The sequence below is a fragment of the Phasianus colchicus genome, chromosome 3 (assembly GCF_987193195.1).
Source record: "Phasianus colchicus chromosome 3, bPhaCol1.hap1.1, whole genome shotgun sequence".
In the NCBI taxonomy this organism is placed as follows: domain Eukaryota; kingdom Metazoa; phylum Chordata; class Aves; order Galliformes; family Phasianidae; genus Phasianus; species Phasianus colchicus.
Genome location: NC_143438.1, coordinates 58,824,804 through 58,847,140, shown reverse-complemented (window position 1 = coordinate 58,847,140; position 22,337 = coordinate 58,824,804). Strand labels below are relative to the sequence as shown.

Here is a 22,337-nt window from a genome sequence, read left to right as displayed (position 1 = left end):
AAAACAACCTATAAATCAATCCAGAAATAGAACACGGAAAAGCTCTTGCCATTAACTTGAAAAAGTAATTTCAAATATCACTGAATAAACCAGAAGCTCAAACCTATCATCTACTATTACTTGCAAAAATCTTACTGTCATTAGAAAAACATTTCAAAATTCAATCAACAAAATGACACTTGATTCAGTGTCCCAGCACCAGTTCTCATGCAGCAATCTGATCTTTCTGCTTGGAAGGCTGATGAGCAGCTTGTTGCTTCATATGAACATACAAACACTATGGTCAGCACAGTCCAGATGATGGACAGGCACAGCCCTTTGACACACGCATGGTCTGTAGTTAGCACAGAATGACCAAGATGCCTGAACCTGTACGTTCTTATAGCAAGGCTTTTGGGAGCAGACTGATAGGTTCACTCATCAGAAACAGAAGAAATGAACCAGTTTTTATTCACTGCCATTCCTGCTACTTCCACAACCTCCAGCAAAAGCCTGTGGAAGTCCATAAGTGTTGCACTGAATAAGTTTCACAAGAAGTTGCAAACAAAGCTGTAGCTCCTCTTAGATTTATGCTATAAATCATCTTTAGATAATGCTTATAAACATTGTAATGTCTACATTTAATAGCAACATTTTGGTTTCATTTTATAATTTTAATACACCACAAATTTGTAACAAGACATTTCTTACATCAGCTTGTGAGCCATACACTTCTAGAGCATGAGCAGACTGTGCTATTAGAGACACAGACAGCAACCTTTATCGGAAACAGGAGTCTCATTAACTCCTGAACAGTTTACCATCATGTGAAATGTATCAGGGCTGCAAAGATGATCTCAGTTGCATGGCAGATAATTAAGTGACATACAAATGTTTTATGCTAACTCCACTGGTTCGTTCTTGAGCAAAATGGCTATTTGTGAGATAATCATAGTCTTAGCACAGTCTTCTGCCTGAAATGAGGCAGACTCCCTAGGAGCACGTCTCATGCTAGTGAGTTGTACAACACAGAAAGGACAGATTCAGTTATTTATTAACTCATTCTCTGTTTTACTGCAACAATTATTTCAGACAAACCATCCCCAGAGGAGAAAAAACCCTTAACATCTTAAAACGAGATATGAGCAGATCTTGGATACATTTCACCAACAAACAGCAAACAAAAGCTTTTGCTTAAGAACAAATTCAAGCAACAGATTATGTGCTCAGAAGGGAGCAGTATGCTTCTTTGCAAGACCCTGTTGCAGAATCACTTCATTTCTTAGTACTCAGTGACAGAAAGTGATGTGAAGCTGCGCCACAGTACTACTTTACTCTTTCATCTCTGTATTCCAAACCACCAGCCTGAGAAGCCTCCAAATGTTTCTGCCTTTCATAACAGCTTTCTCTTCATCCAGGTGCTGCTCTGCAGTCAATTTCCGTAGGCAGAATATTGCCACACCTTTGCTATGGTCCCCACTGGCCCAGAGATGCTTCAACACCTCCCAACTCCAGCACCAGCATTCATTTCACTGCTCAGCAAGCAGAGCAGCAAAGCAGCAAAGCTAACCTCTCCCTTCTCGCTCACAAGATTACACAGTGAGCTAAATCAAGAAACTGACCCAGCAGAAAACTACAGTCACCCAAGATATTAGAACATGCATGAGACAAGGGATACAAAATAAACAGTTGATCCCTGGAGCAGCAGAGCCTGCTTGTAGCAATTTAGAAAGCAGCTCTGTAACCACAGCACTCATGATGATACAGATAAACCAGTTCAATTGCTTTTGACAAGAAAGCAGACTTGGTTCCTTCTTCCCTACCAGCTCCTGAGTTTCCGTAAATAACTCAAGAAAAGGAAAAGAAATATATATTTGTATGTTTGATCAACTGTCAACTGCAAAGTCAGAGGTGTACTGCTGTTTTCCAAAAGGAACTTCCAGGCTTTTATTACCAATAGACTAAACTCGCCTACTCCCAGATTACAGCCAGAAGATAGGGATTCACAACAATTTAAACCCATCTAAGTGCTGCAGTCCTGTTCTCTCCACTGATGTCTGAGTGTCTCAGAAAGCTAACCTGTCTCAAAACCAACAGTGCAAGAAAAAAAAAAGTGTGTGGGTGGGGGAAAGCTAAGCTTACTTCCTAACTTGTTCACTTAAGCTCTGCTATAGCCCCAGAAAGGAAACAAAAGGAAAAAACAAACCAACTGCAACAGCAGTCATCTCATCCGGAGTATCGAAACTGAATTCTGAGGGCAAATCTCTGTAGTTAAATTGCTAACCACCTCTGGCAGGTAGACTTGCTCCTTCCCATACAATTCTGCCTCCTTACTCAGAATGGCTCTTACACTTTTCTGATCACAACTGCTATTTGCTTGGCTTCGTTTCTTTAAATCACTTTTGTGAACTGAACTGTCTATCTGAAGGGATGGAACAAGTACTGATGCTGATAGCTCAGAAGCAGAAATTTGTAGCTAGGACAAGAGGTAACCAGACTTCCAATTTTGGCAGCAGATAAGCACTGGATTAGCTCAGGCACCTCAGACTATTTTTTCTTGTTGCTTCACAAGACAAGGTGACCAAGCAGCTCACCACTCAGTGATTTGTCACTCTCACCAATTCTCCTAGGTCCATTTCCCGCTCTTGAAAGCGCTCCAACCTTGGTAGCAATTCCCTGGACCAACTCAGCTGGTTTACCCACCCAGTAAGTAGTTAAATCAAAATGTAAGGACTTTTCTACTGCATTTGTGAGCTAAACCAGCTCGTACTAGAGTGCAAAGATCCCCATGAGATTATGCCAGTCCTCCTTCCTTTTACCTGTGATCAACTACATTAGTTGGATGCCAAGTAATCAAAGCCACAAAACCGAGATGAAACAAGCTCTCTGCTTCTCCTACTTCTATTAAGGAAACAAACAAAAATAAATCTTTAAATAGGCTAAAGCCTGCCTCAACAGACAAGTCTCAAATAACAGACTTTAAAACCAAATCAGATTTAAACCAGATAATTAAATAGTAAAGATGTCACAAGATACAGGCTTCTAATCTGGCTTATGAGCGACTTCTGGTTCTTTACAGTAGTCTGCACAATTCTAGATTGCTTCCAGATGTTTCATGAACCCCTTGCTTTATCACAGGCCGCAGCTCATTCATTCTCTCCTTCTTTTCCAAATACAGCATATTTTTCCAACTCAGCAAAGCAGAGTTGCATATGACTCTTCCACAGGGCTAAGCATAAGACATTAACTTAAAGCAAAGATTATCCTTAAACTCTTATCAGACAGTTGTCTGTCGGACAACTCTGTCATTAATTGATTTTTTTTTCATTTTAAATAAAATCAATAGGAAGGAGAGACTACACAGCTTCAAACTGCTACTTACAAAGCAAAGGGACTTTATATACCAGGGACAAGAAAGTGAGTAAAACAACCTTGAAAATCCTTCATGACGACTACATATACTTGTGAAAAGCAGTACTGTAAAAATGGCTTTTTAACTTAATGCTAAAAAAAAACAACATTGCTGTACATTATTTACAGTGACACATCTGAAATCAATAATGCTACTTTTCATTTCTATATTAAAATACAGTCCAGATCAACAAACTGAAAGGAACATTCAGCTTTATCACACTCCTTGTTGCATGGCACAACTCAACTGCTAACTCTACAGGTTTTAAAAACAGAAATTATTTCTAACAGAACTACACAAGGTTGTAGAAAATCTGTTTGTATTCTAGATGATCCCAACAGACTTAGAAAATTGCCAGTCATTAAAAAAAAAAACTTGAATAAAACCTTTTTACTAACTGAACATTAGAATTAGTATGACGGCAAACAGTAACCATTTGTAAAAGTGTGCTTACAGTTTGCTATTTCTAGTTAACCATTTCTAAGAATCTAAGATGTACTTACACAACACCTAATATCTACACTTTCGGGACCACAGTGTCATCAAAAGCATCTCAAGGCAAGATGTAAGTAGTGTAGGTCCAGTTTCCTGATCTTCAGCATGAAGTAGTTCTCAAACTATCATGAACTGTTAACACCAGCTCTAGAGAGATGAAAACCTGTTAAGAACTATTGCAACATACTTGTAGAAATTAAGGGCAAGAGGCTTTTGCCTTGCATACTGCCAGCAAATAATGGCTATCCTGGAACAAAGTGCAGTGACACTGGAAACATTTCACAAAGAGATGAGATAAAAATAAAGCCAATTCAATCACTTAATTTCAACATTTGAGAATCTCCTGGACAATTGAAACAGCTGACATTCCAGAGTAAAGTAAGCTATTCAGGTAAGGAAAGCGAGATCATAAAGCTATCCTACTTTCTCTCATCTTTGCCTAGTAAGAACAACTGAGACCCTTGGTTTATACGTAGCAATTATTTACTGAATTTGGAAGGCAAGAAGTTCATTACACAAGAAACTCTGAGGATTGCTGAACTAACACATCAAAGAAAAGAGGAAGACAGACCTGCTCATGAAAGATGCAGCAATGCTGATCATACACAGACATTTAGATGGAATACAACTGACAAATTATGTTGGTGGCAAGAAATCTGACCGTTGCAAAACTGGTATTTCAGACATACTAAAGTTTTGTAACAGTCTCTAATGGAAACTACTAAGCATACTCTAATACCAGAAAATCCTATTTAGTGGAATGGGGGAAATCCAGCCCTACTACTTACAGAAATGTTATGCATCATTTTCTTCCTGTACAGTAATACGTTACCAGTAATGAAGACATTTAATCTGGAAAGGAGACTTCACTATCATATAGAAAAACTTCTGAGAAGAACAGGAAGACTTTCAGCCACCAACTGCAAAACTTGGCAACCTTTGTGTGCTAAGAGTGTTCACCCTGACTCAGACCAAAGTCCACCTAAACTTCAACTGATGGCCAAAAACAGATGTGTTGGAAAGAGCAGAGGAACACACCACCTACCACCACCAATCAAGCTGAAAAATCATCTTGGTTTTTTTTGCAGATGAATAATATAGCAATCGCAACAGAATCAACCCCATGTTCATAAAGCTACTGTGTTTGAAGTACCAGCAGAACAATAAGCCACTGAATGTCAATGAAAAACAAAGCAAGCAAAGGGACAAGATCTCTCGAGCAAAAGGCAGTGTTGCACAGTCAATTCCTGCGGCTGTCATTTTAAGACGCTGAGACCATCCTGAATTCCTGTGTTTAAGTAGATGAAAGCACCAGGAATCACAATTTGGAGAAGACATGCAGGTGTCTTGTATAACTGCAGGTTTTTCCTTTGTTTTGTTTTCAGCTTGCATAACCCACTTTGCTTTGTAGTGCTGAAAAAGAATACGAGCTAAATGTTAACATCTGTCCTTGGTTACCGATGTCTTACTTTTCTCCTACAGTTTGTTTACAACCAATTGCTGAGTCACCAAGCAGTTGATCCAGTTCCAAAGACTCTCAAGTCTCAGGGATAAATTTCTGTACTGCTGTGAAAATCACATGGCACGCAAGGCCACTGGTGGTAACGCTGTGACAAAACACCACTGAAACAGATCGAGATAACCCTCACCCATTGTTAATTTCCATAAACAGAGCTACCAGTTCAGCTGTCTTTGGCTGAGTAACAGTAGCAACACCTAGACTATCACAGTGTTTTTGGCAACAAGCTGTGCACAACATGAATTGTCTCTTCAGTACTAGCTATGTTAGAGTACTAAAAGACTCATAGGAGATCTAAATGAAAGCAAAACCAACTTTCTGCCATGGGCGTATTTCGTTTACTTCAAGAATGATCATTGCATTGGTTTTAATTAGCTTCCTGTAGCAACTTTGAATAAAAGCCAAAGAAACTAAAAGAAAAAAGCCACAAACCCAACAACAACAAAAAAATAAATTTGTGACATGTTTTCCCATATCTCCCTTCTCTATCTTACTATATCCATATTTAGCTCTCAAGAAGCTAAAACAGCGACAGGAATGACACACATCAACTCTCCGTTTCTCTTTTCAAGCAACAGAACTGCAGCACAGACCATTGCATTATGGAAAATTCATTCTAAAAATTTAATCAGCATACAATCAATACACCAAAGCACTTGTTTGCTGTCTTCCCTACCACTTCAGCAATCACAGCTTTAGAAATGCAGCAGGATTGATGACCTGTTCTGAAGCACCATCACTCTGAACTCTGCATTACTATTTTGCACGCTCCTGGGCAGACAAACTTGCTTCTTCCCCTGGAGCTGCTCAGGTATTCTCCTGTGCTTTGGGTTAGTGAACTGTCACTCACTTAAACATTCAAGAAAAAAAAAAAAAACATATCAGGATTTTCACTCATCTCAAACCTAACATTTCCAAAATGGTAGTTAAAACTGTGATTTCTCTCTTAACAGACATTTGTACTACAGCTCCTACTGCAGCAGCCTAAAAAATGCTTGCAGAGCTCAAAAAAAGAAAAAGGAAGAAAAAACCATAGTAATTGCAACCAGTACATTTAATAACCTCACGTGTAATGCAACTGCCATGTTTAATTATACTCGAACTACAATTTGGCTCATGAAGTACAATTATGGAAGTATCCCTGCAAGAATATGCAAGATGACATCTGCGTCATCAAAGCTACTAAAAGAGGTATTTACTCAGGTATGAGGAAAACAACAGGGAAGACGTATGATGCACAGGCACAATAACTACGTTAGTTACCTCCCCATGACAACAGCTGGAATGGAAACGTGCTACCCATATCCACCCCGTGCCAAGGGCACACGGAATACACAGGCTAAGAGGCTTCAGACATCAGCTTCTATCAGCGCGCGGTTATGCCCACAGCAACAGTAAGCAGGGTTATTTGCTACGTGGCGGCGACAACCAGCACACCGCGAGTTTCTACGAAGGATGAGAGAGGGGACGACAACACCAGCGGGGAAAAAAATAAAAATCGAAAAAGAAACGAGGCTTTTTTTCGCATTCCTCCGGACATCTTAGCGGGCCGCCCGCAGCCACGGCACGGCGGCCCCCGAGGCCCACCCGCAGGCGGGGCGGCGTCCAGGCTCGGACCCCGCGGCGACGGCCGCCGCCCGGCCCGCCGGATGCCGCAGGCAGAGCCGCGAGAGGAACGGCGAGACGGCGGCGGGCCCCGAGGCCGAGCGGCGGGCGGAGGCCCCGGGCGGGGCCGGGCGCAGGGGCGGGGAGCCGCCTCCAAGCGCGCAAGCCACCACGTCGGCGACGCCAGCACTGCGGAAATGGGAACGGGGAGCCGGGCCCCGCGCTCGCTCCGCCCGCCCCCGGCTGCCCCCGCTTACCTGTGTCCCCGATGATGATGTACTTGAAGAGATACGCGTAGGCCATGGCCGCCCGCCGCCGCCTCTCGCTCGCTCCTTCGTGACGCGCGCGCTCTCCCCCCGCCCCCGCCGGCCGGGCTCGCGCTGCGGAGAGTTCGAAACGGTTAACGGCCGCTCCCTCCGACCTCCGCCCCGCCGCCTCCCGCCCCTATCGGCCGCTCTCTTTCTCTCTCTCTCTCGCTCGCCGCTCTTCTCCCGCCGCTCCCCGAGGCGCCCGCGGAAGGACGCGGCGGCGGTCGGAGCGCGAGGCGAGAACAATAACAGGCGCCGAGCGGCCCGGAGCCCTCCGGCAACGTCACGCACCAACCTCCTCGCCTGGCCCCGCCCCCGACCCGGAAGTGCTGAGGTAGCCGCGGGGGCGCGCGGCTCCCCCGCCTCCCGCCTGCCGCCAGCGTGGGGGGCGGAGCTCCGCGGCACGCCCCGCCCCCTCCGCGATGGAGCCGCTGCGTTCCTACGGCGGGGCGCTGCGGCGGGACGGTTGTCTCTCGGGAGGAGAGCGGGAGAAAGAGGCTGGGTGCTGTTGAGTTCTGTGCTTGCAGTCAGGGGCAGGGAGTGGTGACAGGTTGGAGTTGAGGGAAAAAAAACACCATCATTGCAGTTTCAAGAGGAGGGGATCTGCAAAAGGAAGCCTGGTGTGTGGCTGCTGAGCCAGCTCTGAGATCCTGATAAGCAACTCTGATACTTAGAGGGAGCTTATAAAATGAAAGAAGGGAGATTTCCAATACCTGAAAGGTGCTTACAGGGGGAGCGGGGTTGGTCTCTTCTTGCTGGTGACAGGTGACAGGATGAGGGGAAATGGCCTCAAGTTGCACCAGGGGAGGTTTAGGTTGGATATCAGGAAAAACTTCTTGACAGAAAGGATTGTTGAGCACTGGAATAGGCTGTCCTGGGAGGTGGTTGAGTCACCATCCCTGGATGTGTTTAAAAACCCTTTGGATGTGGTGCTCAGAGACACAATTTAGCAGAGTTGTTAGTTAGGGTAGTATGGTTAGGCTGTGGTTGGGCTCGATGATCTTTAAAGTCTTCTCCAACCTGAGCGATTCTATGATTCTGTGATTCTATGATTTAGATAAGATGTCAGGGGAACTTTTCCCTCAGAGGGCCATGAGGCAGTGGCACAGCTGCCCAAAGAAGCTGTGGGTGCCCCATCCCTTGAGGTGCTTGAGGCCGGGTTGGATGGGGCCCTGGACAGCTGAGCTGGTGCCTGATTTATTTAGCAACACTGCCTGTGGCATGAGATTGGAACTAGGTGATCTTTGAGGTCTCTTCCAACCTAAGCCACTCTGTAGTTCCATGCAAACTGGAACACTAATGAGTAACTCCACACAGGTTTGTTTTCCTCACATATCGTGTTTGAGTTCTGGCTTGGGAAATGTTTTTTTTTCCTTTTTTGTCTTTCTTCATAGAACTGTAAGCAGTCAGCCAGCAAAGTATCCCAAGTTGTGAGCAACTGTTTAAGGCTTGGAGTTACAAAGGCTCAATGAGTTGGAAGAAGCTTCAAGGTCTTTCCAATTCAGCGCTGCTGCATGGAGCAATCTGTGTACACAGAACTTCGGCCCCTGAGCTGGCACTGTGGCTTGGCACCTGGGCTGGCTCCGTGCCGAGGCTGCATCAGGTGCTGAGAGAAGGGCTGCTCTCTGTAGGTATGGTTGATGAGACTCGGGTTGGTTAATTGCTATGAGTTGGTGGCACTGTTGAAGAGCCACTGACATTTTCTTCATGTGAACTCATGGATCTGCCTTCCTGGCTGTACCAGTCTGGTAGCTTTTAATTTTATAAAGACTTTAATTTGTGATGTGTCAGGTCTTGAAGTTGGACAGCACTGACTTTTGTCACTTCTAAGAGCTGTGTGACTAACTTACTCTTAAAAACCTTCAATAAAGCTGATTGTGCAGTGTCCCAAATCCTGTTTCCATATTGAGTGACTTTACCAACACTGATTTTCCCCACAACTAAACCTTTTTTTTTTTTCCTTTTCCCTTTACATACAAATTGTATCTTCTTCTCTGCATGAAAAACGTGTTCCTTTACCAGCCTTTTTTCCCTGCTTTTTCTCCATTCCGTGTTCTTATTTTCTTTTCCCAGTACTACTGGCAAAGCATGGAGCCCCAAATAGCAATTCTCACTTGTCGATGACACCAGCCTCTTCACCTCTAAACAAAGTGTTGTCTCCTGTCTTTCTCCTCTCCAAATGTGGTTTGGTTTGATTTTACTGCAGCAGCATCTAAATTTAATTTTTCATTCTACATCTTTTCAATCCAGTTACTATACATTTGATATCTTCTTATGAAACACTGTTTTGCCTTTCACTTAATTTCAGTAGTTTTGGTCAAGGCCACTCACTCACTTTGTCAAATGTACTTGCTTTTTTTAATTCCATCTCAGCCATCTTATTACCCAGGCTGTCCATGAAAATATTGAATACGTTTCCTAGTCTAAACAGAGCACTGGAAGGCCACATGCAAAGCTTTCCCTTAGTTTAAAAACCTTCTACAACTGTACTATTTTAGACAAATGTGCATGTCATAGTGATTTTTTTCTTGACTTAACAAATGTAATGGAAAAAAAATGTCATAAGCCTTCCCGAGCTGAAGGTGTTGTAAACTCACTTTTCTTTCATTCCCGTGGCTTGTCAGTGAAGGAAATAAAGTTAGTTCAATCAATGTTTATTCTTGAGAAATCCAACTTATCTATTTACTGCTGTTTACTTCTTCTTGAACTTTATTTGTTAAATTTTTATTCTTTATTAATGAAACCAGTTATACCACATAAATCAGCTTTCCTCAACTAGTAAGTCATATTTTAGCAAATCCAAAGCATTTGCTTTCTTGGATGTCCGAGCACCTTGTCTTCTTCTGAAAACACAACACCATGGAAAAATGTATCTTTCTTTTGGAGGATCTTCCTAAAAACCACTTTCCCATTATCTTATGTACAAGAAGTGAAGTTTTGATATTTTTCAAATTAATTTGATAACTACTTTCATTAATTCCTATCCAGAATTATTTTTTACAGGAAAAAAAAAAAAAAGTTTTGCCCCGTAGTCTATGAAAAATAGTCTCTGTTTTCAAGTATTTTGTGTGTAAAGGATCTGTTCTCTTTTCTAATAATTTCCATGATAGAGGCCTGAAGGAAAAGTTGCAGCTGGGATCACTTATTGGATCCAATACAGAATTTGGATGGAAATAAGTACTCCTAAGTGCTCACTCGACCTCTGAAGTAAGAGGTCATGCTCTTCTTCCTCTGGTGTTCCTGCTCTTCTCACTGGTTGGTATGACAGCCTGCAAAGCTGCAGAAAAAGAGCAGATAAGATACCATCTCATCCGGTGTAACTAAAGGCTGCTGCTGATAGAGCTGGTGCATCTGTGGTGACGCACTGGAACAGGCTGCCCAAGGAGGTTGTGGATGCCCCATCCCTGGAGGCATTCAAGGCCAGGCTGGATGTGGCTTTGACCAGCCTGGTTGGTGACCCTGCACACAGCAGGGGGTTGGAACTAGATGATCATTGTGGTCCTTTTCAACCCAGGCCATTCTATGATTCTATGATCTGTGTCTGCTGCAGAGGGACGCTCTTTGACCCCCCCCCCCCCTATTTAAACTGTCTGGTCAGCTGGGGAACTGGACTGGATAAGCATTAATTTTTCAGTGTTAGCTTTCAGACAGGACCACACAACATGTAATGCATTGGCAACTTTGTCACATGGAACCCAGCTGTCCCCAGCAGTCATCACTCCTTGTAGACCCCTCTGATTGGAAGGCCCCTTCTTTACAGACTGGAAGGAGCGGTCCTTGAGAGCAGCCCTGTGGAGAAGGACCTAGGGGTCTTGATAGATGAAAAACTTAATATGAGCCAGCAGTGTGCCCTTGCGGCTCGGAAGGCAAATGGGATCCTGGGCTCCATCAGAAGAGGGGTAGCCAGCGGGGACAGGGAGGTGACAGTTCCCCTCTACTCTGCTCTTGTGAGGCCCCATCTGGAATACTGCTTCCAAGTGTGGAGCCCCCAGTACAAAAAAGACAGGGAGCTGTTGGAGAGGGTCCAGAGGAGGGCCATGAAGATGATCAGGGGACTGGAGCATCTCCCCTATGAATACAGGCTGAGGGAGCTGGGCTTGTTCAGCCTGGAGAAAAGAAGGCTGCGGGGTGACCTCATTGCAGCCTTTCAGTACCTAAAGAAAGCCTACAAACAGGAGGGGAATCAACTCTTTGAAAGGGTAGATAACTGCAGGATGAGGGGAAATGGTTTTATGTTGAGGGAGGGGAGATTTAGGTTGGATGTCAGGGGGAAGTTCTTTACGGAGAGAGTGGAGAGGTGCTGGAACAGGCTGCCCAGAGATGTTGTGGATGCCCTGTCCCTGGAAGTATTCAAGGCCAGATTGGATGGGGCCCTGGGCAGCCTGGTCTAGCATTAAATGAGGAAGTTGGTGGCTCTGCATGTGGCAGGGGGGTTGGAGATTCATGATCCTTGAGGTCCCTTCCAAGCCTGGCCTGGCCATTCTGTGATTCTGTGATTCTGTGATTCTAGACATCGGCCATGCAGATAGGTTTTTAGTCTTAGTAAGCCCTCTTCTGCTGGAGCCTCTCCCTTGGCTGACAGGTTTAAGGAGACCTGTGTGGGTTGTGTCATCTTCACTATCTCCTCCGAATTCTCATCCATTCATGACAGCTCCGAGCCTTCTTTAGCATCAGGGATTTCTGCATTGCTGAACCACAAGAAGTACTTATTACTCAGAGGGCTGATCAAGCCTCGGCAATCACCTCAACATCCCTGTGTTGTAATATTTAAGGACATTTACTTCACTCGTTGGAACTGGTCTCAATTTCCTGTTTCTGTGATCTTCTGGTTTGACGCAAGTAAAATTGACCTGAACCGACTAAATAAAATCTCATCAGGAAATGGAATTACCATTCTGTAGAACTGCAGGTTGCTGATGGGGAGAAAATGCAGAGACTGCAGTGTATCCTTAACACTTTTGCTTAGACATTTTGGAGAGAGGCCTTCCTTCCTGTTTTTGCTTTGACAGCTGGTAAGCCAGAGAGGTACCCATCCTGAATGCAGCCATGGTGCCTAATTGCTGCTTGGCTCTGTCCAGTGGCTGCACAGCAGCTAGACAGACAAACGGACCACTTATGGTTGTCCAGTAGCCTGAAATGCTTTAAAATTTTCAGATGTGCATATTCACAGAATGTTTTGAGTCACTTGCAATGCTGCTGATGGTGTACTGATGGGATCAATGTTTGGTAGGGACTTGTAAGGATCACAGAATCATAGAATGGTTTGGGTTGGAAGGGATCTTTAAGATCAACGTAGTTCCAACTCCCTGCTGTAAGCAGGGACACCTCCTACTAGACCAGGCTGCTCAAAACCCCATCCAGCCTGGCCCTGGATGCTTCCATGGAGCGGGCTTCCACAACCTCACTGGGCAATCTGTTCCAGTGACTCACCACCCTCACAGTAAAGAATTTCTTCCTAATATCTAGCTTTTTTTCCCAATTTCCCAATTTCCAGACCAATTACGATTTTCCCAATCACAGCAACAGGTTAGATTTTTTGAATGTGTTTGTCTTTAGTATCTTTAGCTAGGTTTTCTAATACAAGCATTTTATATGCTCAGGTATATTCCTGAGATATGGGATCAGTTCTCATTTGCAGCCAGAGTGTTGCTGCAGTTGCTTAGTATTTTTTCTTTTTAATTTTTTCCTTAACATTGAAATCTTTTGGAGAAAGATGTTATCTTTCTGAAGTCACCTTTCAATTTCTGATCCATTCGCTGCTGATTGAGTGTTCTTCACCTGGAGCACTTCACAGAAATCATATAGAAATCAAGCTACATCCTTGAATTCACATAGCTGAGTCCTCTGATCAAATTTCATTTTTCCTTCCTGTTGAGAGGCATGGGATACTGGACTATGGTAGAGAGAGCTTCTCATTTGTTGTTTGCATTTGGTTTCATTTAATGAGAGGGTCTCAGCAGCTTCAGCTAGGGCTCACATGTACTCCTCAGACTCTTCAAGTCCTGTGGATAGAACTCTGTGTTCCCCTTGTTAGGTCATTCTGACAGGTTGTTGTATGTCTCGAATATGCAATTTTATTCAAACTTCTTGTATGCACAGAAAGAATGAAGCAAAGTAGTCTCTTAATGTCCAGCCCTCAGGTTTCACAGTATGATCCTCACTTCTGGAACTGGAATATAACATTATCTTTCACTGCTTTTCTGATTTTTGCTTTTGAGGAAGGGAGCATGGATTAACAGTTAAACGATGCAAATCATGCTCTCTGACTGGCTTGCTAGGTATGTAACTTATAGCAGTCACAACACTAGAATCTCTAATTTTTACACCATTTAGACTCAGCACAGAAGGCAGCAGAGACTATACACAGAGAGCAGCAGGTAGAGGAGGGGCAGAGCAGCAGGCATCTGCTGCGCTCTGGGACAGGTGATCTGGTGCAAATAAATGGATTGTTTTGACATTCTTACTTAGGTATGAGGAAGGTAAGTGCAGGGATTAGAAAGAGCAGAGATATCTGAACTGAGAATCATAGAATCATTAAGGTTGGAATTAAGATTCTAACATTAAGATCACCTATTCAAATGAGCAACTCACCACCACTATGCCCACTAAACCATGTCCCTCCATTCCACATTAACACATCACCTCCAGGGACAGCGACTCCATCACCTCCCTGAATTTGGGGTTTGGAATGAAAGAGGATTTGGTGCGATATGAGAAGAAACACCCACAATAAGATAAAAGGCCTGGAAGGCCAGTGTTTTTAGAGGCCTTTTTTTAGAGGTTTCTGGGGGGGGAGAAATGGGAAAGTGGAGAGTAGATTTCCAAGCAGAGAACCCAGAAATATGTGCCTATGAGGGATGTGGGCACAGCTCAGCCTCTGAGGATCCTATTCCAGAACACTCATGCCAGGATTTCAGTTAATGGCTGCACCATTTGCACAGAGGTTTCACCACCCGCTTCTGCAGCCACTGATTTGCTTTTAGAGTTCTACTGCAGGCCAAGTTGTGTAGTTTAAACAAACAAATAAACAAACAAGCAAGCTAAGTTAAACTGTTGCTTTTGATCTGGTAAAAAGAAAGTTTGGAAATGGTTTTAACTTTTTAACTAAATGTTTATTTAGAATAGTATAGTATTTAACTAATATCTTTGGATAATACAACAAAAGGGAAGAGTACTTCAGTTTTGCAGCTGCATTCACATTTTGAGTTTTTGAACCTATATATGGAAATATTTACATGAACTCTGCTTTATCCCTGTTTATTTACTAATGGCCTTTGCCACTGTTATCACTGCACCCTGCTTTTCCTTGTGAATAACCTTGTTTTCTGCTGCCTTGATACAAACAGTTTGATAAAAGTGCTTTTCCCATAAAAAGTAGGAAAACAAAAGGATCCTTGAAATAACCTTGAATGGCTAACAGACAAACTGAAAAAATATGCTGATTTTTTTGTTGTGGTTGTTCTCAGAAGCTTAGCAAATGTGTGCTCATAGCAAAATTCACAAGGGCATCGAGTGTTAGTGCTATCCGGGCAATATCAGATCGATGCAGAAGTCTACTTGAATGGACATCTTTGAAGATTTTCAGACTTTAGAGACATATTTTTTTCTTAATTTCCTTTAGATCTCTTTAAACAATTGTTTTGACAGTGCTTAAATCCAAAGAAAGCAGAAGGTATTAAAGAGATGTTGCACGGGCTCATAGGAAGTGAAAATCACAAAACTTCCTGAGTACTAATGGTAAGAAGTGAGAAAACTTTAAGGAAATTGGTTTCATTAAAAAGGAATAAGACTGAGCAAGTTCAGTCATATTTTGTTTTTCGAACTGAAAACATCTTTTTAGTCTGAGTCTGTTAAAAAGAAGGATTTTTTTTTCTGTTTTGTATTGTTTTCTGCTCATTTTTGTGGATTTTTTCCCCCTTAAAATATTAATTATTTTCTTTTTCTGATACCTCTACTGACTTTTTTTTTTTTGTGCCTATAGAAAGTACGGAACTATCTAAGATTCTGGAAGCCAGCAAAGTTGCTGAAGGATTTGAGGTGAGGAAGTCTTAGGATCAGAGTAACAGAAATGATCATTTTCCATCTAGATATTAGGGATAGCCTACCCTGCATTTTTCTGAGAGGTATAGTAGAAAAGTCTGTTAATTCTAACTAAAATGCTTGTAGCCAAATCATAGCTATGATGATGTTAAAAGGCTGCAAGTTCCTACTGAAATTGTTTAAAACTTGACAAACCAAAATAATATGAATAGCAAATAGAATTGTTTCTGTGCTAAGGATTTATTTGCTGTGTATTTCACCAAGTAGGCGTTAATCTTAAGTATTTTAAACCAGGAGATATTTTCCTTTAACAAATACGTACGTAGACTCTTTTTGCATTCAGCCCTTATTGATGTGGATGGTAACACATGCTTCTGCATGTATTTTCCTTTCTCGGATTGACTTGATGTTTTAGAATTCAAGCTGTTTTAAGGCCATTTTAGCGCAGCTTCCTTTCCTTGTCTCAGGTTGTGAAGGTCACACCAAAGCTGTTATTGTCCACATGCAGCCCTCTGTTGTGAGATAGGGAGTCTTTAATTTCACAGAGCAGACAATAGTCAAATATCAAAATGTTCGGATTTGTTAAGGTTCCTGTATCACTCTCTACTGTCCATTCATACACTGGTATGTGTATGAGAGAGGTAAATAGTATATCCTAGAATTACAAAACAAAAACAAAACAAGAAAACAAAAACAACAACCCAATAGAATGAATTTTAGTGGAACAAAAAAACCCAAAACACTTTACCTTCATTTCAGATGGTGAATTATTAAGTGTTAAATATATAATTTTGGATTAGTAAATGCATGACTTCTCTCTGTGACAAATATTTGCACATTTATCTTGTTGCTCTGATCATGAGATGCCAAATAGTACAAAAATTTGTCTAGGATTCTGTGTTATGTTTCATGGCAGTAACTGTAGAAGGAAAGTAATTCTCCCAGCATCAAGATCTGGTTTATTTTCCATCAGATTTTTCTTTGATGATGAATTTCTTCCTTTATCACTCTGTAGTATACTTCCATACCACTTTAAAAAGAGATTCTTCAAGTCTTCATTTCTAGTCCAAAAACATGAAGGATTGTGTCACATCTTGTCTTAATGAAGCTCACTTGATAAAAATAAGTTCAGATGATATAGCTAGCCACATTAATTATATTTTTTAAGACTTGTTTTGTTTTTACAGCCTTTGTCTCATCATAATTAACTTGTGTAGATAATACTTGCAGACTGTGGCAATGAAGCTCTTATCACTGTAAAGCTTGCTGTATGGTATGTTGGCAGTCTTCCTTTCCAAACACAGCTCTAATATGTAGCAGTTTTTTCCTGGTACGTTTCTCACTCCTATATGTATTTTATATTTATATGTATTTTATATTTTCTTCAGAGTGACCTTCTTTTCCTGATATGGGAAAGGAAGGAAGGAAGGAAGGAAGGAAGGAAGGAAGGAAGGAAGGAAGGAAGGAAGGAAGGAAGGAAGGAAGGAAGGAAGGAAGGAAGGAAGGAAGGAAAGAAAAAGAAAGAAAGAAAGAAAGAAAGAAAGAAAGAAAGAAAGAAAGAAAGAAAGAAAGAAAGAAAGAAAGAAAGAAAGAAAGAAAGAAAGAAAGAAAGAAAGAAAGAAAGAGAAAGAAAGAAAGAAAGAAGGAAAGAAGGAAAATTTACAAAATGGTATTTTCTTTTCACATTTTCAAATGGTAAGAGGACTAGTCTGTTTGAGGAACTCCTTGGTGCTGTAGGGGTAGAAAAAAGTATGTAGTACTCCCCAGTATGAACTCAGAGTGATCTTCAAACTATACAAATTAATTTTTTATTTCAAAAACAAGCCCCAAAGTTGCTAACTTTAGAAAATCAGTGACCAGCTTGCTTCTTCTAGGAAACAGTCAGCCTTGTAACGCCTGGCCATAGCCAGCAAGTCAGGTAGGTTAACTTTTGCCCTGTAGGAAGTAGGAGCCTTCTCCTGCTACCACTTTTCTTTGACAGCAGCAATGCAGGAGCATATGGGGAGGAGACAGAATGAATTTTTCCAGGAACAACAGTAATGTCAAAATTTTCTGTAGCTCTTCTTGCCATGCACATAGCTGTGTGATGGGGAAAAGCAGAGCTGTCCCAGACAAGAAGAGTGACCAGAAGCAAACTGCACAAATTCTTTCTGCATTCGCAGTCTCACTATAGTCATCCTCTAAGCTTATACTCTGTGTAATAGAATTAATCAGGCTGTAGCTATTCAGTGAATAGGGTACTTGCATGGTGCAGCTGACTTCCTATGCTGATGGTACACAATAAAATTCTGCAGGGTGTTAGGTGTGTGACTTGCCGTGGCATAGAGAGAAACTAAGCAGGCAACCTACCTAGAAAGGTGTGGTGGCACTTAGCAAATTCATCTGAGTTAGGTAAATAGAGATCAACATATTTTGTATCTTGACGACTCTAAGAAAGATATTAAAAATGTTCCCGCAAGTGAAAGCAATGGAAGTTTCTGGTTCAACTGGTTTTATGTCAGTTGAGATAAAGAGAGCACAAAGAACAGCTTATACTGATAGTAATATTTATGTCCAATCAAAATGGAGGCAACAATGTAATATCCGGTTTATGTACTGCAGCATCTTGTATGAAATGAAATAAAGTAAGTATTTTTGGAAAAGTGTGTTCAGTGCTGTAGACACTGAAAAGAAAAAAAGAAAAAGAAGAAAAAGAAAAGATAAGTACAGACCAGATGTACAGGTGGACTAATATCCATAACCAGGGAACCATACCTAGATTTGTATGCTGGTTAACATGTCCCAGGAAAGTAGCTCCATAGTTCCTAATTTGTCTGAATTAAGCCTGTTTCCCTCCCCACACACACACTTTTAATGGAAAGTAAAAAATGTCATTGGGATCTTGTGGTGGGGCACGAATTGTGTCTGTGGCAGATTCTTTCCAGTTGGTGGCTCAGTCCTTTAGATTTCATCTTAGCAAGCTGAAATTTCTGACAGTAATCAATATTTAAATTATGAAAAAAAAACACCAAACAAACAAAAAGAAACAAACCACCATGATGATTTCATTATACTTTTTTAAAAAGAATATTTTGCTGTAATGACAACAGGCCTATTTATCTGGTCATTTTGGCACTTGGAATTGTCCCATCATTCAGTAGTTCATCTTTATGAGTTCTAAGTTTATGAGTGTCTCTTAAAAGACAAAAACTTACTTATCCCATGCAAAACATTTTATCTTACACTTCAGATAAAGATCAAATAGGTTTAAATACCATTCTTAGAGTAAGCAGATGTTTGACCTTGTGTCCTGAGGTGAGTAAATTCCGTGCATTTTTGTATACATAGTCCCTGGCTTTTTCACCAATGAGAACTGAAGGTCTAACTGATGCTCAGTAATGCATGTGATCTAACTGAGCTTGAGTAATGCAGACATGAGCTGAAACCAGACAGTAAGAATTAGTACTTCGCTGAGCTTTATTTTAAAGTAATTATCCTGATCAGAAGTTCCATCTAAAACCCTCTATTGACTGAAAATGCAATTACAAATTACAGTTTTGTAAGGCATAAAACACATACATGTTATATGTTATTTCTAACAGTATGTTTAGTATCTCATTTGATAAAGATCAGTTATTGTAATCTAGTGGAAGATGTGACACAGTGTATACATACTGGCTTATATTTAGGGGAAATGTGGTGCAAGATGATTTGCTTGAGAGGTTTCATAGCTCTTTTGACTGCCACAGTGTAGAAGAGAGAGAAAAAGTGGCATTAAAAGCACTTTTGAAATGTACGTTATGTATTAGGAATAGATGGGAATAGACAACATTATTCCACAAGTTTGGTACACTTCAAACTGATACAAAGAGAGATATTTTAATTATTCCCCAGACATATTTCCTATTATGGGCACGAAAGACTAGGTGTTACTGTTAAAAGAGCAGTCGTGCTTTTCAGAAAATAAACACAGATGTCTGCAGTGAAGGGTCCTTAACATAATTTTGTCACATGCATTATATTTCTTACATTTGAAAAAATCTTCTGTCAGAAAAAAATACATCCTTTATATTGCTCTTTTAAAAATGATCTTTTAACTGTATCTTTTATTTCTTTTTATACTGCTTTAACTTTCAATCTTATACAAGAAGAAGCATTTTTAGTATTACTTCAGTACTTCTCACAAACTGCTACCTTTTCATGGAGTTGATAGTGGATGATGCAACAAAGATAAATGGAACATCAAAGAGAATACTTTACAGAAAACAGACACGTTCTGAAGGAAGAGCCTTAAAAAGTAACCAGGAAGCATCAGCATGAGGGCTTCAAATTGTAGTTACAACTGATGGACTTGGCTAAAACTGTATTTAGCAGGCCTTGAACTTAGATCATTGGGTAAGAAGCTGAATCTTGAGAGCAAATCAGGTAGCTTCTGGCTCTTTTGCTCAGGTATTGAAACAAGACCAAATTTTAGACATCATTTGAAATGTACAGGTTAAATTGTCTGACAAGCACTAATGGTCTTTGCATCCGACCATGATTAGGGAGCCACTGTGGAAAGGCAGAGAAAGGACAAACATAATCTCTTAGGGAAGCTAATGGGGGAAGAGGAAAAGGGCACTGCAGAATAGTCTTCTAATGGTGGAACAAGGCCAGCTGAGCTTCTCAGTTCTTTTTCCACCAAGACTGAGTTGTGAAAAGGAAATGGAAGTGTGGCACAGTATTCTTGTTGTGTTCAAGATGCATGGAATAAGAAGACATTTCATTAGTTCAGAAGTTCATTAAAAAATTGCAAAACTAATAAGCAACTTTTTTGTTTTGAGTTGCCAGTAGCAGTAGAAAAAAGAAGCTACTGGAATCAGAGTGTGATGGTCCATTCTAGTGAGCTTCCATCAAAATAGAAGGCTTTGCCAAGATTTGGAGGTTGAAAAAGATACTTCACTGAATAATTTATCTCCTTTAGCTGCATGGATTGTTGTAGTATACAAGCATTTCCTAGAGCTGCACTTACTCTGGGAAGGCTAAGAATAGGCTGAGGAGTAGTTTATGTGATAGCAGATACCACTGAGAAATGAAGGGAAGGAACTATATGAAATGTGCTTGTAACATCTTTCTTAACTGGACTAAATTTACCCTCAAAACATCACAGATGCAGAAGGTTTAAATGTCGTCTAGAATCTAATGACATAAGTGCAGACTCTACATGTGTGAACAACCAATCATGCAGAGCAGCATAAAGCATCCCAGAAGATGCATTTTGGCTCCTGTACTTTTCCTGGTGTGTAACTTGATACAGGAGCTTTAGATGAGGAATTGCTGAGGTTTTAAATAACTAGAAACATATATCTGAGTATCAAGAGAATAAAACCAGCCTTGGCCTGGCACAAACTAAGCAGTGATGACTGTCTTGCACTAACAGACTGGTTGAGGGTTGGTATTTTTTTTCCCCAATTTGCAGTGGTTTCTATATTCTGTTACATAATTATTAAAAATTGCATGCATATACTCTCACAGTAATCCTGCCAGGAATTTAAATTAAAAGAGAGGAGAAACTGACAGTTTAGATTTATATAACCAGTTGAGGGCTAAGCAGTGCAACTCCAGCTCTCTTGAGGTAGCCTACATGTTGGAGATGATCATATGTATGAATAATAGCTACATAAAATCTTTTCGGGTTATGCTTCTGCAAACAACAACTCTAGTAACCCCTGTAGTTTAATCTTTGGTGGAACTCATTCTGTGCTTTACCATAATTGTTTAATTATCAAAGAAATTGATATGAATAACAGGATTGGATTTTAGAATCTAACTGAACTACAGTTATTTCCTATAGACTAACATTTCAGTGTTTGGATGCTCTCACTCATTGCAGAAGGAAACTGTGACATAACCATTAAAAACCTCCATATCACTACTACTGTTAAATAACTATAGTGATTTGATATGTTAGAACATAGGGCTGCTTTCCCCAGAGTGTGATTTATGGCTAACAATTACATCCAACATCGTCAATATCTAAATATTAAAACTGAAACTGTTAGTGTTTAATGTAATACAACCTTTCATTGTTTACATGGGCCAGTGCTCACTGCTGACCACTGAGTTTAATCAGCCATATGTTTGTGTTCTCCTCCCCAAATTCACGGAAATTATCAAGGTTATCTTAGTGCAGTTGCTTCAATGAATATAAAGATTGATATGCATTTCAGAACAACAACATTTAATCTCCAGGTTAATTTAATTTAGTCTTACATGTTGACAGTTATTTTGAAGTACAGTGATTTGACATTGCTTTTCTTCTAGATATTTGGAGAGTTTGCTTTGACTCATTTGGAAGAAACCTTGAGGAAGGTCAGCAGTCATAGCTGAAACATCACTTTCTTCAGTCACTGTCAAAATAAACAATTTAGGCTACCACAGGTTATTGGAGTCAGAGTTTCTTTTGCAATATTCTAAGTTAGTTTAGAGGGCTGCATTATAATATTTACTTTTACCATACACAAAGAATTTTCAGAGTCACTTTTACCATTCCTCTGGTCACAATTCTTGGTTAAATAATGTAGAAACAGCCAAGAAGGTTATTGCTGTTATTATTATCTCTCCAAAACTTTACTTCAAAGTGGAAAATTTACTTAGGCAATATCATAGGAAGTTGGTTTAAGAACTCGGACATCATCTTGTAGCTGGAGTTTATTGGTTTGCCACAGATCTACCATTGCCCTGGTAAAAATGCTGGTTTCTAACATTACAAAAGATGAAGATCAAGAAAGACTGAAGAGCTCAGATATCTCAGTAATAGTGGCAATGCAAGCATATTAGATATGTAGCCAGCTGAAAATAGACAATGCATCAGAAAGGATGTACCTCTGTAACTATGAACAGAGAAGGAAAAAGCCACCATCATCTACTATGATTCCATAGCTGAAAAGACCTGAAATATCTGTTTATATTTGGTCTGGGTCAGAGATGATGTTTTAATAAAAATTAGATTACTTAAGAT

The 22,337-nt window shown here is 40.8% G+C and overlaps 1 protein-coding gene and 1 long non-coding RNA gene across 5 annotated transcripts in view; one reads left to right on the top strand and one right to left on the bottom strand.

The window, feature by feature from the left end:
- Window positions 1-7,644, bottom strand: part of RAB2A (RAB2A, member RAS oncogene family) — a 44,578-nt gene extending 36,934 nt beyond the window's left edge. The window contains exons 1-2 of one of the 4 annotated variants that reach the window (XM_090137624.1): window positions 7,614-7,644; window positions 7,268-7,390 (exon numbers count right to left, since the gene is read on the bottom strand). In XM_090137624.1, the coding sequence (XP_089993750.1) occupies window positions 7,268-7,313 (46 nt within the window). In that variant the 5' untranslated portion in view covers window positions 7,314-7,390; window positions 7,614-7,644. The other 3 variants (XM_090137625.1, XM_031612925.2, XM_090137626.1) reach the window with 3 other exon arrangements.
- Window positions 7,579-21,792, top strand: LOC149918611 (uncharacterized). The gene is made up of 4 exons (XR_016465196.1): window positions 7,579-7,652; window positions 15,300-15,355; window positions 16,747-17,053; window positions 21,641-21,792. It is a non-coding gene; the product is annotated as an uncharacterized LOC149918611 (long non-coding RNA).
- The last annotated feature ends 545 nt before the right edge of the window (window positions 21,793-22,337 follow it).